Source organism: Rhinopithecus roxellana, chromosome 12 (genome assembly GCF_007565055.1).
Source record: "Rhinopithecus roxellana isolate Shanxi Qingling chromosome 12, ASM756505v1, whole genome shotgun sequence".
NCBI lineage: Eukaryota > Metazoa > Chordata > Mammalia > Primates > Cercopithecidae > Rhinopithecus > Rhinopithecus roxellana.
In genome coordinates, this window is record NC_044560.1 from 124522579 (window position 1) to 124546286 (window position 23708).

General features: G+C 52.2%; 1 protein-coding gene across 1 annotated transcript in view; it reads right to left on the reverse strand.

The window, feature by feature from the left end:
• TRABD2B (TraB domain containing 2B) overlaps positions 1 to 23708 on the reverse strand; it is a 231552-nt gene that overhangs the window by 15263 nt on the left and 192581 nt on the right. The window contains exons 4-5 of the mRNA XM_030913790.1: positions 18086 to 18260; positions 1950 to 2040 (exon numbers count right to left, since the gene is read on the reverse strand). Of these exons, the coding sequence (XP_030769650.1) occupies positions 1950 to 2040; positions 18086 to 18260 (266 nt within the window). The remainder of the gene's footprint in view (positions 1 to 1949; positions 2041 to 18085; positions 18261 to 23708) is intronic.

Consider the following 23708-nt stretch of genomic DNA (forward strand, 5'->3'; position numbering starts at 1 on the left):
CGAGGCCTTAGCACAGTGCCTGGCACATAAGCCTGTCTTGGATGTTGGCCAACAAGCAAATAGACCTGGCTGTCAGGTAGGCGCTAAAGTGTCATTTAGCCATGGCCACAACAGAATTTGTTTTAGGGACATGTGACCCTGGGAGAAGGTTGGGAACGGTTTCAGGAATTGTGGCTGAGTGGGCAGCTTGCAAGGTTAGGCAGTACCCAAGACAGCAGGCAGGCTGTCTTCCCAACCCACTCTCATACAGCACGATGGGTGAGGAGCTTCTCTCTTTGAAGGAAAGAAGGCCATCAGCTCAGCCTCTCCTCCCCTACCCCCATGGCAACCCCAGATTCTCAGGGTTCAGGCTGCCTGGAGATGCCGCAGCTGCTGGGGAGATAATTCAAAACAGTCAGACAAAAAACTAGCTCCAGGAAGCACCTGTGGCCGATGATGGCTTTTATTGTTGGAGCCTCCTCAGCATCCCCGCCCCCCTCCGCCCTGCCAGCTCCCTTGCTCCCCCGTGCAGGAGGCTAAGGCTGAGAGTCCTTGGAGCAGAGCCCATGAGGGAGCTGTGGGGGCCCCCTCCCCTAATGCCTGGGCTCTGAGATGAATAGGAGGCTCGCTAGCCTCACTGGCCTGCCTGCCTCCCCTGCCCTGGCCAGAACAGACACAATGAGCTTTAAGGGGAAGGTCCTTGGGGCTGCTGGGGTGCGGGCTGGGGTGAGGGGAGAGGAGGGGAACTTGAAGAAGGCTTTGTCCCTGAGGCTACCTTGGAATCCCCACCCCTCAAACACGTTTGCCCCTGGCCCCCAGTACAAACTAATGTGTGCTGGACTCAAACGGTTCAGGCAGGAGCAGCAGCCTTGACAGTTTGACTCAGAAGATGAGAAGAGATGGGAGACTGGGATGAAGTCCCAATGTGAGGGTTTATTGAGGCCTCAGTTCACCCTCAGAGCTGCTACAGGGAGTAATAGGAGTTGAGGGAGGCCCTAGAGCCAGACTGCCACTTACACCGCTGTGTGTCCTTCTGCAAGTGACTTCACCTCTCTGGGCCTCATGTTCCTCAACGATAAGGTGGGGAAACTCATAGCTCTGACCTCACAGGATTGTTATGCAGATTAAATGAGTTAAAAGATCTTAGAGCCTGGTACGGAGTGAGCAGTTAATAAATATTGGCTATGAGGATCCAAGCTTCCTTCAAACTCCGGGTCTTTATGCTGGAGCACGGGCTGCATGGAAACCTGGAGTCTGAGGATGCTGTCACCGACCTCTGGGGCTCCCCGGGACCCAGAACCTGGCTCTCGCTGACAGCTCTCATGCCCAGCCTGGTGCTGGTGCTGTGGAACCACAGATGGACTGAGCTGGTCCCTGCCCTCGGGCAGCTTCCAGATTGTGGGGATGGGGGTTGGAAGACCTGGCAGGAATAGCGGATGGCCACTAGTGGCTATTTGAGCAGGATGGATATGCCCTGGCAGGAAAATTAGGAGTGAGGGGTGTAGCCAGAGACAGCAACAGAGAAGGTGAGGACCAGGAGTGGGTGGGGCAGCAGGGCTGCCAGAGAGTGGGACTGTGACCCAGAAAAGAGACCAGGGCCCTGCCCATCCTCCCAGTACCATCTCGATTCAGAACCAGGGCAGCCACAGAGTCTTCCAAGCAACACCCAGGAGTTCTTCTGAGTCCCTCTGCCCCCTACCCAACCCACCATCTCTAAATCCTAAGCACCTCTCCAGTCCTAATGCTGCTCCCACTCCCACCCATGCTCTGGCCCTGCTGTCACCTCCAGCCAAGACGGCTCACCAGCTCCTTCCCAATCTCCTGCCTCCAGCCCAGACTTTCCATTCTTGCTTCCTGGTAGAGATCCGCCCCTACCTCACCAGAAGCTTCTTCACAGCTCTCCTGAAAGCCTGGGCAGGAAGGCAGGGTCAGTCAGGGCCAAGGCGCCCCCAGATGCCCCGGTGGCTTACCTGTGTATGGCCTGCCCGGCGGGTGTGTGGTCCACCTCCAGCCCTGCCTGCCGCAGGATGTCGATGACTGTGTTGTTCCCCAGAAAGTGACCTGGAACACAAGTGACAAAAGGGGCTCAGTCTGTGTCTGGGTCAGTGACCTACACCAAAGTCAATGCCCCAGACCCCCTGAGAGGCAGTATGGCATAGAAGGTAAGACATGGTCCTGGTGCCTGGGTTCAAATCCTGGCTCTGCCGCTCATTAACTGTATCTCCCCATGCCTCAGTTTCCTCATCTGCAAAGCGAGAATGGCTATAATAGCAACATCCAGGCTTGCTGTGAGGATTACAAGAACCAGCTACCCGCACGTAGTAAGGGCTCTCTGTGCTTCCTGGTGCACCTCTGTGCCTCATACCACGAAGCTGACCCCAGCCGCCAACTCTTCAGGCTGGGACAGCCTCCAGCAGTCACTCAAAGCCCAGCTCCAAGGAATCCTCAAGTCCCCAGCAGGTCTATGGCTCATCTTGGTAAGTTCTACCAGCAACTCAGGCCTCCCTCCTTTAGCATGGGAGTGGGGTTCTGTGCGTTCATGTGGGCCTCGTCACTCAGCTCCCAGAGAGCAGAGATGGCATCTCCACTGCCCTGCACAGGCTCAGCACCTACTGGCTGGAGTCACAGATTCATCGCCCAACATTTGTGGAGAACACACTATGGGCCAGGTCTTGGGACTCATTGAGGTGTAAGATCCCAGCGGGGGCAACCAAAAAACCCCCACTGATTGCAGGGCCTGGCAGATAGTGACAATGACCTAGAGGAGGCACAAACACAGAACTGAACCCTCCAGAGGTGTGTGTGGGGAGAGGGGCCAGCCTTCATCTCAGTCCCCTACTCACTATTCATTCATTCAGCAAACATTCATGACACCCTTGCTCTGTGGTCAGTTCTGCACTAAGCACGGTGAATACAGAAATGGGCAATTTAGTCGAAAGCCCCAGATGGGAGTGGAAATCGTCTTCCTGTGTTGGAATGCAGGCTTGATGTCTGAGTAGTCAAGGGAGCCTCTCCTGGGCTCTGGTTGGGAAGAACCCTCAGGAGGCCCAGTGGCTGTGGACACAGGAGCTGCTGGGAGTCAGCACTCTGGGACGTCCCTCTGCCTTGGGGGCCTCAGTCTCCTCCACCTGCTCAATGTGGACATTGGGTGCTTGTTCAGGGCCCTGGGCCCCTCCTGCCATGGGCCTGCCCTGTGGCCCCACTCATTCGGGAAGCACTCTCCCCTCCTGCTCCCTGTTCATCCTAGACCGTAGGGGAGATCCCTGCACTATTCCTCTAATTGCTGTGAATGGTGGTGACAGGTGGAAGCCAGAAAGTCAGCATGCTGACAGCCCCAGGGAGGTCTAGGAGAATTGAAAGTGAGAAAGTGGACAGGCTGTTGGGGAACAGAGATACTCTGGGAGAGGAAGCCAGCGTAGGACTGCATAGTGGCTGGAGCAGAGAACCAACCGTGACACTGTCTTGCTCCACCAACTTCGCACACCCCGGGCTGGTTTCACAACTCCTCAGGAAGTCTCCCAGCCCAGTGATCTCCCTCTTGCTGACCATGCCCTGCCAGAGCATCTGGAGGTACCTTGGGCCTGGCTGACCATGCCTGACTATGTGCCACATGGGTGGTTGACCCTGCCTCTCTGAAGTTTCACTTGAGGATCACTGGGAAAGGTCACTGGGCTTGGAATATCATATGACTCTAGTCCTGCATCCACCATACTTACTCTGAGACCTCGGGTGAGCCTATTACCCTCTAATGCTCTCAGTTTCTTGCTATGCATAATATCTATGGGCTCTTCTGGCTCTCAGAGCCTATCACGAAGGTTTTTGTTTCATTGCAGAGACCCTTATGAAAAGATACCTCCCTCGCTCTCTTATTTTCTTTCCTAGTGTTCATTAATTCATTTCATTCATTTAATGAACACTGCCTGGGTGCATATCTTGTGCTGGGTAGTGATGAAGAGGCAGCGTCCTTTTCCAGGCACTCACAGACTTGAGAATGGGAATCCTGTAATCTGGGCACTAAGTATGATGGAGAGGGAACCGTTCACACAGCAGGCTGTGAGGGCACACAGGAGGCCTCTAAGCCAGCCTAGGATCAAGCAGACTTCCTGGCGGGGGCACTGCTAGCTGCAGGGTGGGATAAGAGTTATCAAGGTGAGGATGCGAGTGGGTGGCACAGTTCCAGGCAGGGAACTGGGAGGCTGTTCCAGGTAGGGGGAACAGCATGTGCAATGACTAGGAGGTGAACGAGGCACATTTCAGAAGCTAACTGCGAAGAGGCATGGGTAGCACAGGCATGAACAGGCCCTTCCAGAGCTCTGGCCCTGATCTAGTGCTATTGAGGACAAAAGATCCAGGCCCTGCCAAGGCTCTTAGTCTGCCCTTCAGCCTGTGATCCTAAGCAAATGGCTTCCCTGCCACCAGTCTCAGTTTTCTTGTGTGTCAAATGGGCCTATAGTTCTTTGACCTACTCCTTGGGGCAACTGTAAAGCCCTAACGAGGCAGAAGAAGTGGATGTCCCTTGGAAAAGCCCAGAGTGCAGTACTGAGTGATGCACTGGAGACAGCCTCTGGCAGGGCTGGGGTCATCCCCACTCTTGCCTTTCCCTACAGAACCATAAGGCTGGAGAGGGACGAGGAGAGGCAGCCTCCGGCACACAGGATGGAGGAACTCTCTGCCAGCAGCTCTTGGACTCTACTCCTGGCAGCAAAGGCAATTCCTTTTCTGCCTCCAGGGAGACCTGTTCGAAGACAAGGCCTCCCGGCCCAACAGTGGTCCTTGCGTCTGCCCAGAGGATTTCAAGGGCTGCCAGGGAAAACAGCCCTGCCTTGGGCTGTACTGGAGCAGCAGCAAATATTTACTGACTGCTGTGTGGCTGCTCCAAAAGGAGCATTTCTGGGGCTGAGTAGAGGAGACACTTAGAGGGCCCAGGCCCCAGCCCGGCCGACAGTGCAGGCCTCACAGGACGCCCGCTGGATCTTGAACACTGCGTGGCAATGGTTCACATGTCTGGCCAGCGCTCCTATCCATCCCCTCAACCTCAACCATTCCAGACCTTTATTGTTCTCTGTAAGACCCAAAACAGAAGACTTTAGATGCTTTGAGAAAATGAAACCAATTAGGAATAATCCTTCTAATTCCCATTCTCTCCTCTAAGCCACTCACCTTCCTTTCCCTCTGCCAGGGCAGGGAGAATGGTCACCTCCACCTAGGTGGCTACTCCTTGCACAACTCCAGGAGGCACCATTCCCACGTGGCCTGTGCCCCAGAACTGTGTAATGCAGTTCCTGCACTCCCCAGCCCATGTTTCTACCACCCTGCCCTCTCCAGGCTTGGTTTCACAGCACCCCATAGCTGGGTTGGCAACACTTGCAACTGCCCCGGTGCTCATGACTCCATTCCATCCTGGTTCTCTGCGTACTTCTCTCACTGCCTCCCATCTGTAACTTCTTGGAGGGCTCCTCTTTTGCCTGCCCGGTCACTGTGGGAGCCCTGGGAACCATGCCCTTGGCCCTCTTCTCACCCACAGACAGATCATCCACCCTGATGGTTTCGGTGACCATACAATGCTGACCATTCTGGAACTGCCACCTTCGCCCAGATGCATTTGTTCAGTGACCTGCTGGACATCTCCACCTAAACATCCTCAGAACCTGTAGAATCCAACTCATCCTTCTCTGCAAGAATGTCTTGTGTCTCAACCAGGCTCTGCTATTCAACCTAAATAGGTCCTACCTTGATTCTTCTCTCTCCTCACCTTCATACGATCACTTCCCAGAGGCCCCCTGATGTGACTTCCTAAAGGTGCCTGACTCTGGCCTAGGTCACCATCACCTTCTGCCTGAATCACTGCAGAAATTGCTCCCCTTCTCTCTCTCTAGTTCATACCCCAGAGCTGACTTTGTCAGAACGTGCTTCCATCCAGCCACCTGAGGGGGATCTAAGAGCTTTTTGAGGACAGGGATCACGCCTGATTCATCTTTATCCCTAGAGGTAAACTCAAGTCTGGCATGTGGCAGTGGCTTTGTGAATGTGTGTTGAATGAATGAGTGAAAAAACCTGTTACTCCATATCCTTTCCATGATCTCATCCTATCCCCAGGAGACCTGAGCTCATGGATCTCCTCTTCTCGCAACTCAGCCCTGCCCCTTGGTGGTACTCCTCCAGATTCTACCAATCCCAGGAATTTGGCCCTTGGACCAGCCCCTGAGTCAGGGCCCAGTGCATGCTGTCCCCAGGAGCTGGCAGACAGGGACTATGCTTGCCTCCAAGGTCAGAAATCCTGAAATAGGTGCCACACCTATCCTGGAACCTGCAGGGAAAGTCATGGAAAGTCTCCAAAGGGGCCCCACAATGTTGGGGCTCAGCCTGCAAGGCTTGCCCAGGCTCCCCAGGTCTCCTGGCCACAGCTCAGCAGCCCCTTCCAGCACTGACAGCTGTTCTCTGGCCAGCTCTCTGCAGGAAGATACGTTCCATTTCATCTGCTGAGGCCTCGTGGATAAGAAGAGGAGGAAACAGAGGGAGGACTATGGGGTGGGGGGGTTGGGGCACACAGAGCCATGCAGACAAAGAGAGGGAGAGAGGAGACAGAGAGAGAGAGAGAGAGAGAGAGAGGTAGGGAGAAGAGCAGAGAGACACTCACAGAAAGGGGCATGGAGGAGGAAGAGAGCTTCAGGACCAGATGGGGAGCAGAAAGACAATGTGGAGAGAAGGAAAAAGGGGCCCAGAGACAGGCAGTAAGAGACACAGAGACAACAGTAGGGAGAGAGGGAAGAAGAGACACCAAGAAAAAGTGACAGAAAGAGACAAGGACAGGACAAAGAGACACAAAGACACAGAGACAGAGAGGTAAGGAGAGAAGGGAGAAAGAGGAGAGGGAACCCAGAAATGAAAACAAAAGCATGGAGGAGACCAATTCACTGAGGACATCAGGGAAGGCTTCCTAGAGGAGGGGCTCATGTATTCAGTCATGTATAGAGGACTCCCCCAGGATGAGTGGGATTCAGATGCAGATGTAAGAGAAGACAGGCAAAGGAAGGAGAATCAAGGGCCTGAAGGTGGATTGGATCTTACCATTTGTGGGGCTGGGATGGTGCCTGTCTACCTTGAGAGAAGCCAGGGTCTCACATAAAGGACACTTATATACAAACAGGAAGAGGTGCCCGGTGCAGCCCCCATGATGTTTTAGTGCAAAGAAAAAGACTCCCTTTCTCCTAAGTGCAATCTAGCCTGTGCCAGGGCACAAGGTTCAGTGAGCAGAGCACAGGCCAGGGCCAGATCTACCCCACCTCCCATCAGCCTGGCACAGCCTGACAGCCCCTGTTGATCCTCTGACGTGGGAATGCAGGGTAGAGCGAGTCCTGTCCTGGTGTTAGGACTGTTAGAACACCTCACTCATCAATCAACCATGTCACCTTGGGGAGTTTCCGTTCTCCCTTTGTGCCTCAGTTTCCCCACATGGTGTTGGGCCCCATGGTCTCATGGGTCCTCCCACCTCTACGATTCCTTCTTTGGATGACTTGAACACACAATCATACTTAGTGGGCCTCCCGAGTACAGAATGCTTCTCAAACGTCATTTCATTTCATCCTCGCAGTAGCCCTTTGAGGTGTTGCCAGTTTCCAGATGAGGAAACTGAGGCTCAGTGAGGGGACGCGACTCACCCAAGGTCACACACCTGGTAAAAGGCAAAGCTTGAACTTCAATCCAAAGATGTCCCAGTTTACTGCACGTCCTACTACACCCACTCTGAAGTATTGGCAGCTGCAGAGGATCCTGAGTTCACATTTGGGGGCAGGAAATTGTCAGAAACATGTGTCCCTTCCAACATTCACCAGATTGGAGAGGAGAGTGTGCAAGTGCTCAGCAAGAACAACACGCAATTAACAGGGCAGTTTCAGGACCGTGTTGAGGGGCTGGGCAGAGGGAGGAGGGGAGAACCAGATGTTCCCACAAAGGCTCCAAAGTAGCACGGGCTCCCCCCGGCCAGCACACATGTTTTCTCTCCAGTGAGTATGCTGGGTTTCCAGTTTTCTCCTCCTGGAAGAGGCATCCCAAGCCTATATTTATGTTCCGTCTGAAATTAATGCAAGGGAAACTTTCAAATGCTAATCTAGCTGCCAGGACAGGCCGGCCGGATATCAAGCTATAGCGGTGTTTGTTTTCCTGAGGAAGTGTGACAGGAGGGCTGGATGGGAGGGCCAGTGGAGGATGGACAACCGGTCTTCCAAAGAGTATCTGATGGGACACTGACAGAGCTGAGCTTCCTTTCTCCTGCTTTGCAAGCCGCCCAGGGAAGGGCTGGGGCCCTTTCGGTTCAGTGGGGCCTGAGATGACACCATCTCTGTACCCAAGCTTGTGCCAGGAGCTGACACACACAGTCCCCTCCCCTGAGGAGGTCACGGTATGAAGGGGGAGATGGGCAGGCAAACACTCACAGGACAGCATGAGCCATGCAGTGCCAGGGGCCACGATATTGAAGTGGAAGGAGGGGACCCAGACTAAGGAGATGAGTGAGGAGTGAGAGGAAGAGAGGAGGAAGGGTGTTCCTGGTAGAGAGCACAGTAGGAGCACACGCACAGAGGGGAGAGGTGGTGTGGCACATGCTGGCCAACAGCAGTTCTGGGTTGCTGTAATATTAAGTGAAAGAGGAGGTGGCAATAGCAAGGGTTGGAGCAGGGGGGCGTCCCTCCTCCATGACATTCTGATGCTGCAGGACATGGTGAAGGGGACAGATTCAAGCTGGGACCAAAAAACACTCTCCGAGCCAACCGTCCAGTTGTAAGGGAGTGAGTGCTCCACCCTTGGAGGTGTGTAAGCCGAGGGTCGAAGAGCACTTGTCAGGCCTGTGAGGGGTATTCAGACATCCTATGGGGAACTGGCTGTATCTGGGTGGAACCAGAGATTCTGCCCACTTTAGCAGCCTTTACCAGCTGCTCCTCTTTGGAAGCTGTTAGAATGCAGGATGTCAGAAAGGAAAGTGCCCCAGGGCTTCAGCTGGATAGCTCAGCTCCACCACGAACACCGCAAAGATGGATACAAATTCCAAGAAGAGCAACCCTGCTGAGGCTAACAGAACTTGCCCTGTGTCACACTGGCAGAAAGGGGCAGAGCTGGGCTCAAGCCCAGGCATGGCACCGGGTGTGTCCATGTCAAGGCCCAGACCCAGGCAATGGCCGTGCAGGGTGATTCCAGGTCAGCATAGGACAGAGCCTGTGATGGGTTCTGTGAACTGCAGGAGGCAGTGCTCAGCCAGGGATCTCCATGGCCACGGCAGTCACTCTTTACAACATCCAGAGGCTTCTTTTTTAGAATCACAACACCCCAGGATTCCTGGGAGCTCCCTGTTGGCAGGGACAGGGACCCACGCCTCCTGAGCCTCAACGCTACTTGGAGCTGAATTTGGCTCTTGGGGTTTTCCCACAGCATCCCAGTTGCATCCGAGCACTTCTGCCCCTCGACCCCAGTGGCTCTACTTTCTCCTGTGTGGGAGTCCTGCTCTTAGAGGACTTCGAGCTCTGAGGGACCAGGGACCCTGAAATAACAGTGGCAACACAAGAGCTCACATTTACGGACTGACTGTGCAAGGCCAGGCCCTGAGCTGTAGTGCAAGGCCAGGCCCTGAGTGCTAGTGATCTGGATCTCAGGCTCATTTGCAGAGTGGGAGGCTACAGGCTGAGAGAAGTGAAGCCACAGATCTGCCCAAGGCGACTTCTGATCAGAAGAACGCAGGGTTTCTAACTCACACAGTCCGGGTCAAAGCCCATGCTCTTAATCTACACTTTCTTCTCCTCTTGCCTTTCCTACACTGTCCAGGAAGAGTGTTGAGCTCCTTGCCAGATTCGTACATTCTCCCTCACTGATGGAGCAGCCCTGGGATCCGGCCTGGGGTGTGGGCACTCTATTCTTCTAGACTCTCCCTTGTTCCGGAGGGTGAGGGCTGGCTCCAGCTAGGGACAAGCCGGGAGGGGATGTTCCTCTGGCTGGCTGGATGTTTTGGCCTGAAGCAGCAATGGTGACTCTGGCCAAGGATCGCAGCCCTTCACAGGCATGCCAGCTGCCAGATGCATGCGTGGTGGGGCGGCAGGGCCCTTTGAAGCACCGTTGGAAATTCTGAAACACTTCAGATGCCGTGGCCTCAAGCTCCAGCTTGGGGAGTGTGGCAGACCAGGGCGCTTGCCAGTGAGAGAGGATAGCAGCTGTTATTTTTGTTTGTTCATTTGCTTTGTTTTTTTAGAGATGGGGGTCTCACTCTGTCACCCAGGCTGGAGTGCAGTGGTGCAATCTTGGCCTACTGCGGCCTTGACATCTGGGCTCAAGCAACCCTCTCACCTTAGCCTCTTGAGTATCTGGGACTATAGGCATGCATCACCACGACTATGACTGGATAATTTTTTATTTTTGTAGAAATGGGGTCTTGGGATGTTGCCCAGGATGATCTCGAACTCCTGGCTTCAAGCGATCCTCCTACCTCAGCCTCCCAAAGTGCTGGGACTACAAATGTGAGCCACTGTGATTGCCTCTCGTTTCTAAGGTGAAAAAGGCCCTATGTGAACCATGGCTGCTCTTCTGTGCCCAGCTATGAGCTCTGAAGGGCTGCCATTTCTGAGGCCACCAAGTGAAGAACCACAATGGAGAAGGAGGTGGGTGTGGGTCCTGCCCTGAGGACTATGGAGATGACGAGTAAACTGGAAGACAGCTGGATCTGTATCAGGGAAATTTCAACTATTTTTCACCTCATCCAGGAAGCCTTCTCTAATTTACCCTGCCTCCTTTCAGTGCCAGGCACTCAAACTTCTGTTAGGCAGGTGTGGAAATGCTGAATGTTGGGGGCTAAAGGGGATCTTGGACCTAGCTCTGTCTAAAGCCACTCACTGTGCAGACACGGGAGGAAAGACTCTGAGAAGGCCACATAGAAGATCTCAGAATCTCCTTTCTACTCTCATGTTTTTGGTGTAATTCTCACCTTGCTCTATTTTCTTTCTTTTCTGGCTTTTCCCTACCTAATCATCTTGCCGCCACCCCTCCCTACAAATGCTCCTGCTTAGCACTAAACTCCCCCTCCTCTAACTGTGATTGCATGGTTTACTCAATAGTACCTGGGACTCTCTTTCCTTAGGTCTTTTCATTTGTCAATCTAGCCTCAACTTCCAAAGGCAGATGTGATGTTGCTGGACCCCTTAGTCTCCTACCATGGGGGCAGAAGATGTGAGTTTTAGGCTGGGTTTTGCTGTGGGGTAATGTAGAAGCAGGCTGCATTTCTGCTCATGGACCTCAGGGTTAGTGCGTTCTTTCATTCATTCATTTATTCAACAAGTGGGTAATATGCGCCTTCTTAGTGCTCAGGGAGTGGACATCTTAGACTGGGAGCATGAGAGAGGCTGTGACAGCAAAATCCTGGAGGCCTATGGGAGCCCAGAGAGGAAGTCAGGGAAGCCCTAGCAGAAGAATTCCCAGCAGAACAGAGGGCCCAAGAGGCAGCTGGATGGATTTTTTAGGGACCAGGATGACTTCCTGGTCATCGGGAAGAATGACCTAGACAATGTGACCACCATTTTACTCCAGTTCTAAGACTCTCTGACTTCCCATCTGTACTTGGATTTACTGATCAGCCAAATGGAATAATAAATACCACTTCTGTCTCCCTCCAAGAGGAATTGAGGATGTGGAAGGGCCACATAAGTTGATGGATATGGGAGTTTTTCAAGCAGGATGGTGTCTACTCTCTAGGGAGCAATTTCTATTGTTATGAATTTTAAAAGGTGTTAATGGTATTCTGTATATTGGTCTTATATCTCTCTCTTCTCTCAAGCCTGAGTCTTTACCTCTGATCTGCTTCTATGTCCCAGCTTCACAGGTGTGTTTTGGATTATGGATCTGCGGCACTCTAGCTGGGGTAGAAACAGGCTGGCATGAGCCTGGGGGCTGCATGCGCCAAATGTGTGGGTGCCCGGGTAACGGAGCCAGTCTCTCTGTCTCTGGTGCTCACACTGTTTGCCTTTTAACTCCTCAAGTTCTGCCTTCTGCCTGGACTTCTGCTCCCTGTGGAGCGGGTGACAACAGTCCTGCATAGAGTGATTTTCATTCCTGGAAGGCTCTTAGCTGCATACTCCTCCCAAGGAATCCAAGAGTGGTTGGAGCAAATAATGCTAGCATGTTAGAAGGCTCTGATTATAGCATGCTGGAATGTTAGTGCTGTGCAACTTTAAAGTAACAGCATGTTAGGGTCAAGGATTTTGGAATGTCAGAAGTTAGAATTATACTCAGATTATAGCATGTGCTAGGGACGGAGAGTGTGTGATAACCACTGGTTCTCAGAGTTTGAAATGAATGGGCCCTAGAGCTTACCTGGTCCAACCCTGAGTCCGGCTCGTGTCTCCAACCCAGCTCCTCTAATTCCTACATTACTCATTCTAGTCCAGGAAAAAAGAATGCTAGATTTCTGGATGGCTGAACAAGTAAATATCCTGAGAAACCTGTTTCCCTGGAACCAAGGGTAAAATTGTAATTTTCTTCTAGTGCATAAGACTGGACCTCCACCCCCGCAACTGGGCCTGGAGATACCTTGACTCAATGGAATGAACTTCATTCTGTGTGATTTGGTCCAGTATGTCCTCAGAAAACATCTCCTAAGTGTCAGCAATTCTGAGGCATATGTGCCCTGTCCTGGAGTAGTTTACATGCAATGGGATGATCGCTGAGCAGTGGGTGCTAGGATAAAATCAGCACACAGGCCTGGTGACAGCATCCACATTTACACCCCAGCTGCTTGGTGCTGCTGCAGAAAATCTTACACCTGTGACTTGGCAGGTTCACGGGCCCTCATTGCCAGTCAGCATCCTCTGTGTTCCTAGCATTGACAGAGCAGATTTGTGGCTGGCATGTGCCCTAATCTCAGTCCCCAGTAGACATCACAAATCATTCTGGGCCTTTTCTCTGCTGAGTTCTGATGTGACTTTATCATCTTATACCATCACGTTCGAGGCAGCTGCTACCAATCAATCATAATGGCCCACAGGAGGAAACATCTTTAACTTCTTGTCCTGGTCAATTCTTCTGGCCAGTTTCTCTTATGTCAAAGAGTCTCACCTCTTCAAACCAAGAATCCTCCCTTCTCTCTCCTTTTCCTCTGTGGATGACTTCACCTTCTACTTCAGACAGTGGTGCTCTGATTAGAAGCCATCAGCTGAGAATTTTCTCCCTTTTCACCTGCCAAATTACTTGCCTGCCAGCCTCCTCCCTCCTTCCCTTCAGTTACAAGTGAAGAGGTGTCTTCCTCCACCCAAGGCGTCCTCCTCAACCCTGCACCCAAGCTCTGGTCCCCACCTTGCTGCCTTCTTGGAACTTCATGCTTATCGTTGTTCCCCCTCTCTCCTGTATCATCAGCCTCAGCCATCCTAGAATATTCTCTTAATCACATTTCAAGCATGCTCAATTCTTTCTCACTTCAAAAAAAAAAAAAAAAAAAAAAAAAAAAAAAAAGGTGGGTGAGTGGGGAGAACAATGCAATTACCAGCTTTTCATTTTGCCAAGTAAAGACTTTGAGACTCTTATCTGCCTCCCACTATCATCTTTTTAATTTTCTTAAGTAAGGAATATTTTAACCTCAAACACCAGTTGAAAGGAGATAATGTCAGAATATAAACCTATAAATGGAATACATTTAGCTAATAAAGAATTCACCACCTTGTACTTATTTTTCTGTTAATTATAGGCCAGAGGATCTACAAGCAAGTGGACTAGAAAATCTTGGGGGGCTCTTGAGGCTCAGCCTGTCCAGCTACAGGAGCCCAGCAGACAGAAAATGAGCTTTCTCTCCCCTCTGGCTGACACGCCTCTCCATGGCCACAGCCTGGCTCCTTCCAGAACGTCTGGGCTTGCACACTGGCCACAGCCACCTCCTGTATAGGGAGGGCTTATTTGGGCCCCTCAGCATCACCCAGGCCTGCTTAAGGTTGTCACACGTTTGCACTCCACCTGCCCCGAACTGCAGAGTAACCTCCAGAAGAGGTCACACAGTGCCAGGTTGCAGAAACATCACAGATGCTAAGAGTATTTCCTAAGACGCACCAGCTAAACAGGCACTTGTTTCCACAAAATCATCAACACTTTTGTACGTATACAGCAAGGGCACCACGTGCAAGGGAGATGGCCACACCTAGGACTCAAGAGGCCAGGGTTCACATGGCAGGTCTGCCTCCATGGCCTTGAGGAAACTGTTCATCTTCCGTGAGCCTTTGTTTTCATCTGCAAAATGAGTATCATAAAACCCATCTCGTGGTGTTATGTAATCAGAGAGCCTGGAATGGTGGCTGGCACATAGTAGCGGCTTTTATGATAAGAACCCTTCCACCATGGAAGAGCATTTTAATACTGTGTTCTAGAATGAGTGTATGTAGCACAATCCCATGAGGCAGGTGTATTGTCCCAGTTTTACAGACGAGGGACTGAGGCCCTTGGAGGTGAAATGGCTTTCCTAGCATCTCTTAGCTCACAGTGGCAGAGCCACACTTTACACCCAGGCCTCCTGACCCCAAAGTTCCTACCCTTTGCACTGAAGCCCCCTCAGAGCAGAAGAGAGGAGAAGCCAGATTGCTGTCAGCACTGGAAATCCCTGTCTGTCCTCGCAGGCTCTCAGGGCAGGATTCTGGAGCTGGGCTGGGCCAAGGTTGGGCCAGGGTTGGGTCCTAAAAAACACTGGAGGGGCCAGGCAGGCGAAGGCTCAATCTCTCACCTTCTCATGCTTGGCCCCATCCAGACTCTAGAACCACAGAGCTTTCAGGAACTTCAGCTGGACACTAAGGCTGGGACTGTTGTGGAATGACAGAAGAGCCCCCAGCAGGGGCCTGGCTCAGACACCTGGCAAGGCTGGGTTGGGGGGTCACTGGTGTGTCTTATAATTATGTTTCTATTTCCTGAGACATTTCTTAGAGACACCCATGGACTCTAGGCTTGAGAGACATTTGCATGAGCAGACACATGCCTGGGAGATAGATAGGTGCATTCCTGGTAGCATAGACCCTTCCTACATCCCATAGCCTTGGGGGTCTTATGAGTTCTTTGGGACTTGGCAGGTGATGGGCTGCAAGAGCCCAGCTGAGTCCCAGGGTTCCCACTATAAGGGCAGCCCTGGGACAGAACTGCAGGTGTCCCCAGATGAGTGGGTGAGGAGTGGAGTGGGTACGTCTTCAGGTCACACTCCACCAAGAGAGTGCTTAGTCCCAGCTCTGCATATAAGCCAGCCTGTCACTGGATGTAGGACTCAGAAATTACATGATCATAAGAATGTAACGACGCCGGAGTGGACTTCCCTCACCACAGCTTTCGTGCGGACGTGTTCCATGCCAATACGCTGACTCTATAACAGACCCACAGGGCTGGCTCATTGTCCCGCACACAAAAACAGAGCCCTTGGATCATAGATCCTGGACCTGGGGTACAGTTCTGGCCTTGTCCTGGACTTTCTGGAGGTTTTGCTCATGTCTCTGTTCTCTGTGGACCTCAGTTTTCCCACAGCTAGGGTGAGGTGGGCAGCTCAAGCTCAGAGGCTCTGTCCAGCTTGGAAATTCTCGGGTGGAAAGTAGATTTGCTGTGCAGAGTGGGCCATCTGCTCCTGGCATGGCTGAGCCAGGAGAAGTGGCAGCTGCCAGCAGGATCTGCATGTGGCTTCAGATCTGTTGGTTTTGGAGAGTGGATTCATGAGAGTGGAGGCGAGTCTCCCTTTGCCCTGACTTTACTGCTGGCCTATCCTTACAAATTCACCAGCCCAGAGGAGACCAGGATGGGAGACCCTGGTCAACGTTCATTTCTTCACTCATTCATTCTTTCATTCACTCAGCAAGCTCAAAACCTATTACACGCTACCAAGACACCACAGTGATTAAGTGGTGCCCCACATCTGAGGCAAGCATGGGAGACAAAGCCAGCACCACTCACTGACCGCAGTGTGGGGAGCAGTACAGAGGCAGGGAGGAGGGGAGGAGGCTGGGACTGGGATAGTGCCAGTGGGCACGGACAGAGTGGATGTGTGTGAGGTCTTTCTGGTGGCCTGTCAACAGGATTGACTGGGGACTGACTACATTTTGGAGATGGGAGAAGCTGGCATTGGGCATGACGCCTGTGTGCTGGCCTGGTGCTGGGGTGGACCTCTGTGTCCCCACAGACCTAGGGTTTCAGGAAAAAGAGGTTAGTGTCCACGGCTGCCCTCACTGCTGTGATTTTCACTGTTAGACTTTCCTGCATTCTTGCTCACAGACAGAGCTGGTGGTAGCTACCCCCAGCCCCGGGAGACTCTGCTCCTGGGTCCTGGGCAGGCAGGACTACTTAGGTGGGGTGTGTGGAATGAGGGCCCCTCACTGACTGCACTCTCTGGGGGCTCCCCCTAGGCCTGGGGAGGAGCCTGGGAGCTGGACGACTCAGGGTGGTTCCCCATTTGGAGTCTACTGGGGGCTGTCCCAGAGCAGGATGCACTGCCCTGATGTCTATAGGAGGGAGGGCGGACGAGGCAGTTGGATGGTGGGGGAGCGGGAGGGGGCTCTTCCCTGCACAGTCCTCAAAGCTGTCCTGACTCACGCCGAGCTCCCAACAGGTGCCCTGCGGCTGGAGAGTGGCTTACCCTCTCCATGCTGCCAGTCAAGGTCTTGCTCCTGCCTCTAGACCCCCTACAGGAATTCCTCCCTTCTCTAAAACCCATGGCTGAATAGCTCTGGAATCCTAGATGGCCCAAGTGAGTCCTGGCTCCTCCTGTTCAGATGAGTAAACCGAGGCTACAAGAGGGAAAGAGACTTGCTGGAGGCCACAACAGGCCATGGCAGAGATCCCGCGTGAACCCAGAACTCTTTCTGCCTAGCTGCTGTGCCTTAAAGGGGCTTTTCCAGGAGGACTCTATCTACTTCTGAGCCCCTCCCCTGTGTCTCTACTACATGAGGGCTGCAAAGGAGGGACGAGGCCTAGCAGATGTGCCCTGGCTCTTGCCCTTAGGGGTGAATGTTCAAACAGTGGACATATCCTATTACAAAACCAGGGCATCCACAAGGGCCCTTGTAGGTTAGACTGCTCGCCATGGAGGGTGGCATGAGGGTGGCAGGAGGGGAAGGGAACACAGCGGCACCAGGTGTGGTAAGCATGTCCAGGAGCCATCTCATTAATTCTCAAAATGCAGGAAGTGAGTTCTGGCAACCCAAATTGTGGGTAACATGGGCAAGAAATAAATGTCTGTTGCTGTAAGTTACTGAGCAAAAGCTGGTTAGTAACAGGAGGCAAACACAGTATCCTGGTCCCAATGTAAACAAGTGTTACTGGCAGGGGCAGCCATATAGAAGGGAACGAAGAGTGTGGGAGGAGAGGAAAAATGAAAGGAAAAGGAACACGGAGAGAAATGCTAAGTGAGCCCTGCACCTGAACACCTGGACTCCCCTTTGCACAAGGAGGCCTGGTCCCCCAAAAGAAAGCATCGAGTTCATGGTTCCACATGTGACGATCACACTTACACCCAGTATCATCATCATGATGATCATTGCAGCTGCCTTTTTGAGTTCCTACTATGTGGCAGGTTGTTTTTAAAATATCATCACTAATCTTTACAACTATTCTACAAAGTAGATATTTTCAGTTCATCAAATATTGCTATCACTGCCCATTTATATACGAAAGAACTGAGTCTTTGAGAAGGTACCAGCCCAGGTGATGCGGTTGGGCTGGGATCTGGAGCCAGGACCGTGGGATGCCAGAGCCAGCCTCTCCCTCTGGGGCCACATGGGCTTCACAGCCTTGCGCCTGGCTCTGTGGGTGGGCCTGAGGCTGGGCTGGGCAGTGGGAGCTGGCTTTAGTTCTGGGCTCTCACATGGCTGCCTGGGGCATGAAGGCACCACAGAAATTATCTTGGCCATGGCAGGGGTCATCACTCCCCTTTCCCATGGGGACCATTATGGAAGAACCCTTGACCCGACTCAGGAGAACTGCTTTGGGTCCCGGTGCTGCTGCTAAGCACTGTGTGGCTTTTCCTGCCCCTTCCTGGGACTCGACTTCTCCCTCGATGAAGTAAAGGTTAGGGGAGAGCCAAGCAAATCTCCTAGGATTCTGCAAACAATCCCTTCCCCACACTGGCCCAAACCTGCTCCGAAGGCAAAGAAGCAGATCTTGTCCTTGTTCTCCCGTAGAAGCGCCATGACCCTCTTCCCCATGCGCTCATTCCTCTTGTAGATGAGCTCCTGGCGGAAGTAGCTGTCAATCTCCTGGGCCGTCACCTGCTCGTGTGGCGGGAGGGTGGTGTTGATAAAGTTGGGCAGCTGCAAAGGCAAGACAGAGGCTGCCTTCAGTTTTTTTTTTGTTTGTTTGTTTTTTTGTTTTTGGTTTTTTTTTGGATAAAGGGTCTTACTGTCACCCAGGTTGGAGTGCAGTGGCTCACTGCAGCCTCAACTCTCTGGCTCAAGCCATCCTCCTACCTCAGACTCCCAAATACGTATGCACCACCATGACCAGCTAATTTTTAAATATTTTGTAGAGATGGAATCCCACTATGTTGCCCTGGCCGATCTCAAACTCCTCCTGGCTCAAGCAATCCTCCCGCTTTGACCTCGCAAAGTGCTGGGATGATAGGCATGAGCCACTGTGCATGACCTGCTGTCAGTTCTTTATGGAGCAAGGTGGACCTAGGATACATATGCACAGCCCCAGTGGGGCCAGGCAACTTCCTTTTATGCAGGCCCTACAGTGGGCTACATGTTTTGTACATGTTTCTCATCAATTCCAAAATCCTCTCAGATAAGCATTGTTACTCCAGTTTTACAGATGAAGCAAGCAAGTGTGGAAACGATCCAGGGATGTGCAGAGTTGCACAACTAGTGAATTGGCAGCGCCAGGATACGGCCCAGCTGCTGGGCTTCCACATGTGTTGGTCTGCCTTGTGTCTCTGCCCTGTTTAACCTCAGCAGATGCTGAGGTCTGGGGAGGCTGGCACTGTGCTCATCTTGTTAACTGCTCTCACTTCACCACCGAGCCCAGTGCTGGCAAGTACAAGGAATTTAGTTCAGCAAGAGGATGTGCAGGGTCAGTTGAGCTGCCTAGTACAGCAGGAAGGCCACTGAGTACAAGATTAGGCTCACCCCCTGTTCTGACGCTGTGTGGCACTGGGTAAGTTACTTAACTTTTCCGAGTCCCAGCTTTGTCACTTGTAAGATGAAACTGGTGATACTGTGTGGATTCAGTAAGAGGATGGGGGCTGTCATGGGCTGCATTCAGCACATGCCACCTTACAGAGATGAGAGAAGGGATCATCACTTTTGATTTTCCCAATGCCTGAGCCACCATCTGCTGCCACCACTAACTCCCCATCCCTGCCCCACCACTTTCCAGGACATAATGCAAACACCTCCATCCATTTTTGAATACCTCAACCCCAGGACCACGGCTTCCCCCATGTTGGTTTGCTCAACAACCTAGCTTGGAGCTGCCTAGGTGTTTCGCCATCACGCCACACTATACACCCAGCCACATGGCCTGGGAACAGCATTAACAGGGTCTTGAACTAGGCAGAGAGCTGCCTGGGTTCAGGGATAGAGCTTTTGTCATTCCTGGCCCCCAACACCCAGCACAAAGAAGGTACCCAGATTCCTTGAACCTTGAACTTAAAGTTGTGCTGTCCCTTTCTGACCACAGGTGCCCCACTGTGTTCCTCTATTCCCAACATTTTGTCTTTCCAAGCTGGATAACAGGCCCAGGTGCTCCTGCACTGTCTCCTCCAATATGTGCATGGGGCTGTTGAGGAAATTGAGGTAGGGAGTCAGAACATACTCTCTCTTTCCTCACAACCTGTCAATGTCATTCCAACCTCCAAGCTCCTGCTCACAGGATGGTTTCCACCTGATGTCCCCTCTTCCACTTCTCTATCTTCACCTACCCAGGCCCAAAGCACAAGATACCAGACCTTGCAAACTGAAGGGTGAGGTGGATGGAGAGCCTGGCATGAGGAGGTGAATTTCCTACAGGTTTAAGTCCTCAAATGGTCCTGCAGCCTAGCCACATGGCTTCTAGAGCCACTGCAGTGTTGTCAACACTCCTTCTGAGGAAAATGGAGTAAATGGAAGCTGAGCCCTAAAGGACTCTAAGGAGGCTAGGATATTTGCCTCTGCTATCTGCTGGCTAAGGCCTAGTGTCTTCCCCAGAGTGAGAGGAGAGGTAAAGGTACATGCACCTTGGGGCTTCTCTGCTTTCTGGCAGAGAAAGGCCTGACTCACTGCTCTGTCATGAACAAGACAATAACATGGCTGATGTCCCCTAACCTTGTGCAGTGCGCAACCTGGATAGCTGTAGACAGCAGTCTTGCTAGTGCCCAATCAGAGTTGGCAATGGAATTCTTACTCCCCCACATAACCCCTTTGAAAGTGATGATTGAAAACCCTAACACAACAGGGCATGCTTGAACTTGATGCAGCTATGAGGAACACTGAAGGCTTCTGAATGGGGAGAAGTGCAGAGAGCCTATGGGGAGGAGTTATTTCTGGAAATATGACTCTCACAGGTTCTCCCCGTTCTTTAGGTATGGAAAATAATGTGAAAACTATGTTGTACCACCAAATAAGTATTTGTCCAATCAGTGAATGAATGAGTGAGCTGAAGGGCCTTAGAAGTATGGGGTTATGAACGTAGGGCCTGAAGTCAGACAGTGAGGACAACTTAGGTTGGAATCCCTCTTTTGCAGCTTACTAGCTGAGTGGTCTCTCTAGAACCAAAAAGTGACTTGGCCTGTCTGAGACTAAGTTTCCATATTGGTAACAGGGGGTAACACGCATTATTGTAGGGATTAAATGATTGAGTTTTGGAAAGTGCTTACTGAGCACTGTGCCTGGCACAAAGGAAGTCCTGAATCAATGTCAGCTATTATGCAACTGGCCTGGGGATGGAGCTGGCTTCATCACCTTTCCCAGTGAAGGGTGGCCTTGGGCAGAGGGTAAAGATGAAGATGACAAATAAATGGCTCTGAACCATCGGAGAGTACCACGAAGGCAGCAGTCCACTTCCCCTCTCCTTCCAAGGGTCCCTGGAACCTGAACACATGTCCAGCCCCTCCTCCTATGCTTCCTGACCACAAATGTGCATGTGCACCAAGATGATTCCCCATTTGTTAATTGGGGAGTCAAAAAAATTAACAAGGACAAGAACCCAAAAGTGAAAGTTTAAAGCCATGAAGGAATTGGGCTAGCTCCCCAGGCTCCCAGGGCTGGCCAGCCACTGGCCGGCATTCTCTGCATGTTTCATGCTGATGGGCCTTGGCTCCACGCCAAGGATGAGGCTTGAGTTTGGGCCAGGGCTGGAATGGAAGCAAATTAATGATGTCATTATACTTGTTGAGGGCCTTAAATCTTCTATGACAAGTTTAAGTGCATGATGCACAATAACATTTTAAAGAGGACATGTGAGGTCTCCAGGGATGGGGTGATGAGGCAATCGGTTGGACAGGGCTGGGGTGGGGCTGTGAGGAATGAGTTCAGTGTAGTCTTCCCTGACACATGAACCACATCAGGTCTAATGGTCAAATGCTCAGGTCTGCGGACACCACCTACTGAAACTCTGCACCCCTTCCCTGTAGCCCATCCATCCAACAGACACCTGGTAGGAACTTCCATGAGCTGGGCCCTGTGTTGGGCTAGGGGTCCTGAGAGCTTCCTCAGACTGGGTCTGCTGCTCTCGATGAGGCTCACAGTTTGATGGGGGAGTCACATATGCACACAAGAACATCGATGGATATGTGCTTTGAGAGGACAATGAGGAATGAGTGAGCCCAGAGGAGGCACCTAATAGGGTAACCACGTGTCTTGGTTTGACCAGAACAGTCCAGGTCGATGATTATTTTGATCTTGAATTGTATCCGACTCTCAAAATTATCTGGGTTTGGACAATAAATGCATGCAGCAACACTACACCTGAGGCAGTCCTGAGGCTCAGGCCAGGCTTCCAAGGGGAAGGCCCTTGGATCAACCTGCTGTTGCTAGGCATTAACAGTGCCAGTGGCCTGGGGGCTGCAGAGGCCAGGGATGCAGCCATTGCTGCAGGTGGGGACAGTGCAGCCAGGATGCAGGCCAAGGGTGAGGTGCCCCTGCCCCCTGTCCCAGTGTTATCCACCCAGGCCTGTACCTGTCCTGCCCTGGCTTCCAAATGTTGCTTCCTCATCCTCCATGTTATAGCCAGAGGCATCTTTCTGACCACATTGCTCTCTGGCTTGCACTCTCCACCCTTCAGCATCCCCTCTTTACCCCCATCTAGGGGACTCTACTGCCAAGCCTGGTTCTCATATCACCTTCTCCCTGAAGCCTTCAGGCAAAGGGATTGTGGCCCCACAGCCTCCATATCCTCAGTGCCCTGCAGATTTCGAGGCCCCCAGCTACAGACACAGCCTCATCTCCACCAGATCCCCGTGGGGACTGGATTCAGCCTTGCTGCCCTGACACCAGGTTTTTCTGCACCTTGGGGTGGGGTTGCCTAGTCTCTCCTCAAGCGACTAGATTCTATCTGTGCATCCCTGGGGGCAGCCTGGGCTGCTCTTCGAATCCAGGTGGCCCAATCCAGCCACGCTCTGTCCCACTTCAAGTACGGGAACTGTTGGGAGACCTCTGAGGCAGCTGCACTTGCCAAAGACAAATCAGTGGTCTGGACCCAAGCTCAAAGAAAATCTGAGCTTGCCTTCTCCTGAGGTCACCTCATGCCTCCGTTTCTCAGCTTAGGGTCAGCCACAGTCTGGCCAGCACCCTGTCCTGCACACTCCCGCCCTCCTGGCCACATCATGGCCAGACCATCCCAAGTCATGATCAGGGCCTCCTTTGCCATAGAGCTCCCTGGCTGCTCAGGACTCACACAGGGTCTCCCTCAGCAGATGAAGCAGGGTGGGCCTGGCCATGAAGGGGGTCAGTCGTAGTGAGATTCCTAAGAGCCTCGTGGTGTCAGGGTTCTTCTCTCCACCCTCACTTCTCTGCCACTGAGTCAGAGCTCTTGGACCCTTAGTGTCCTGTTGCAAAGTCTCCAGTTCCTTCCTCTTTCATTCTCTATGCTGCAGCAAGGGACGCCACATGCCTACATTTGCTCGGATGACAGTCACTCACTGACATGTGCTCTGTGCCAGGCCTAAGCTGGGCAACGGGGACCGAGATAGGCAGCACACCATCACCCTCAGGAGTTCCTGGTCTTGTGGGGGCAAGTACTGATGGAACACCACAGCCTGGCCTGGCTCTGTCTGCAGGCTACACTCTCAGCACCCCTCTCCTATTCTCCTCTCGCCTCTGGCTCACTGGTGCATGGTTTCCTCTGCTGGAACATTATTCTCCACCTTGTCTGTGGCCAGCTCAGGTTCTTACATGCCCTCTCATCTTGCAAATATCTTTCCTTCTCTCCTCAGTCCCAGGCCCTACCCACAAGCCCATCTAAATCAGCCGTTCCTTCCACAGGCTCCAAATGCTTCCTCTACTCCATACTTGCAGCAAGGATTACACTTTGGTGCAATTCATTCTTGAATCTTCCCATCTTCCCTATGTGACTGTAAGCCCCTTTTCATAGCACTATGTCTAGTATTTATAAACTATTTCATTCATTCATTCATTCATTCATTCATTCATTTATTTGGCAAAGGTTTACTGAGTCCAGCTCTGGGCCAGGGGCTGCTCCAGCCAGTTGAGATAAATCCATGAATAAAACAGACCAAACTCCCTGCCCTCATGGAGCTTATGTTCTAGTAAGGAGAGCAACCA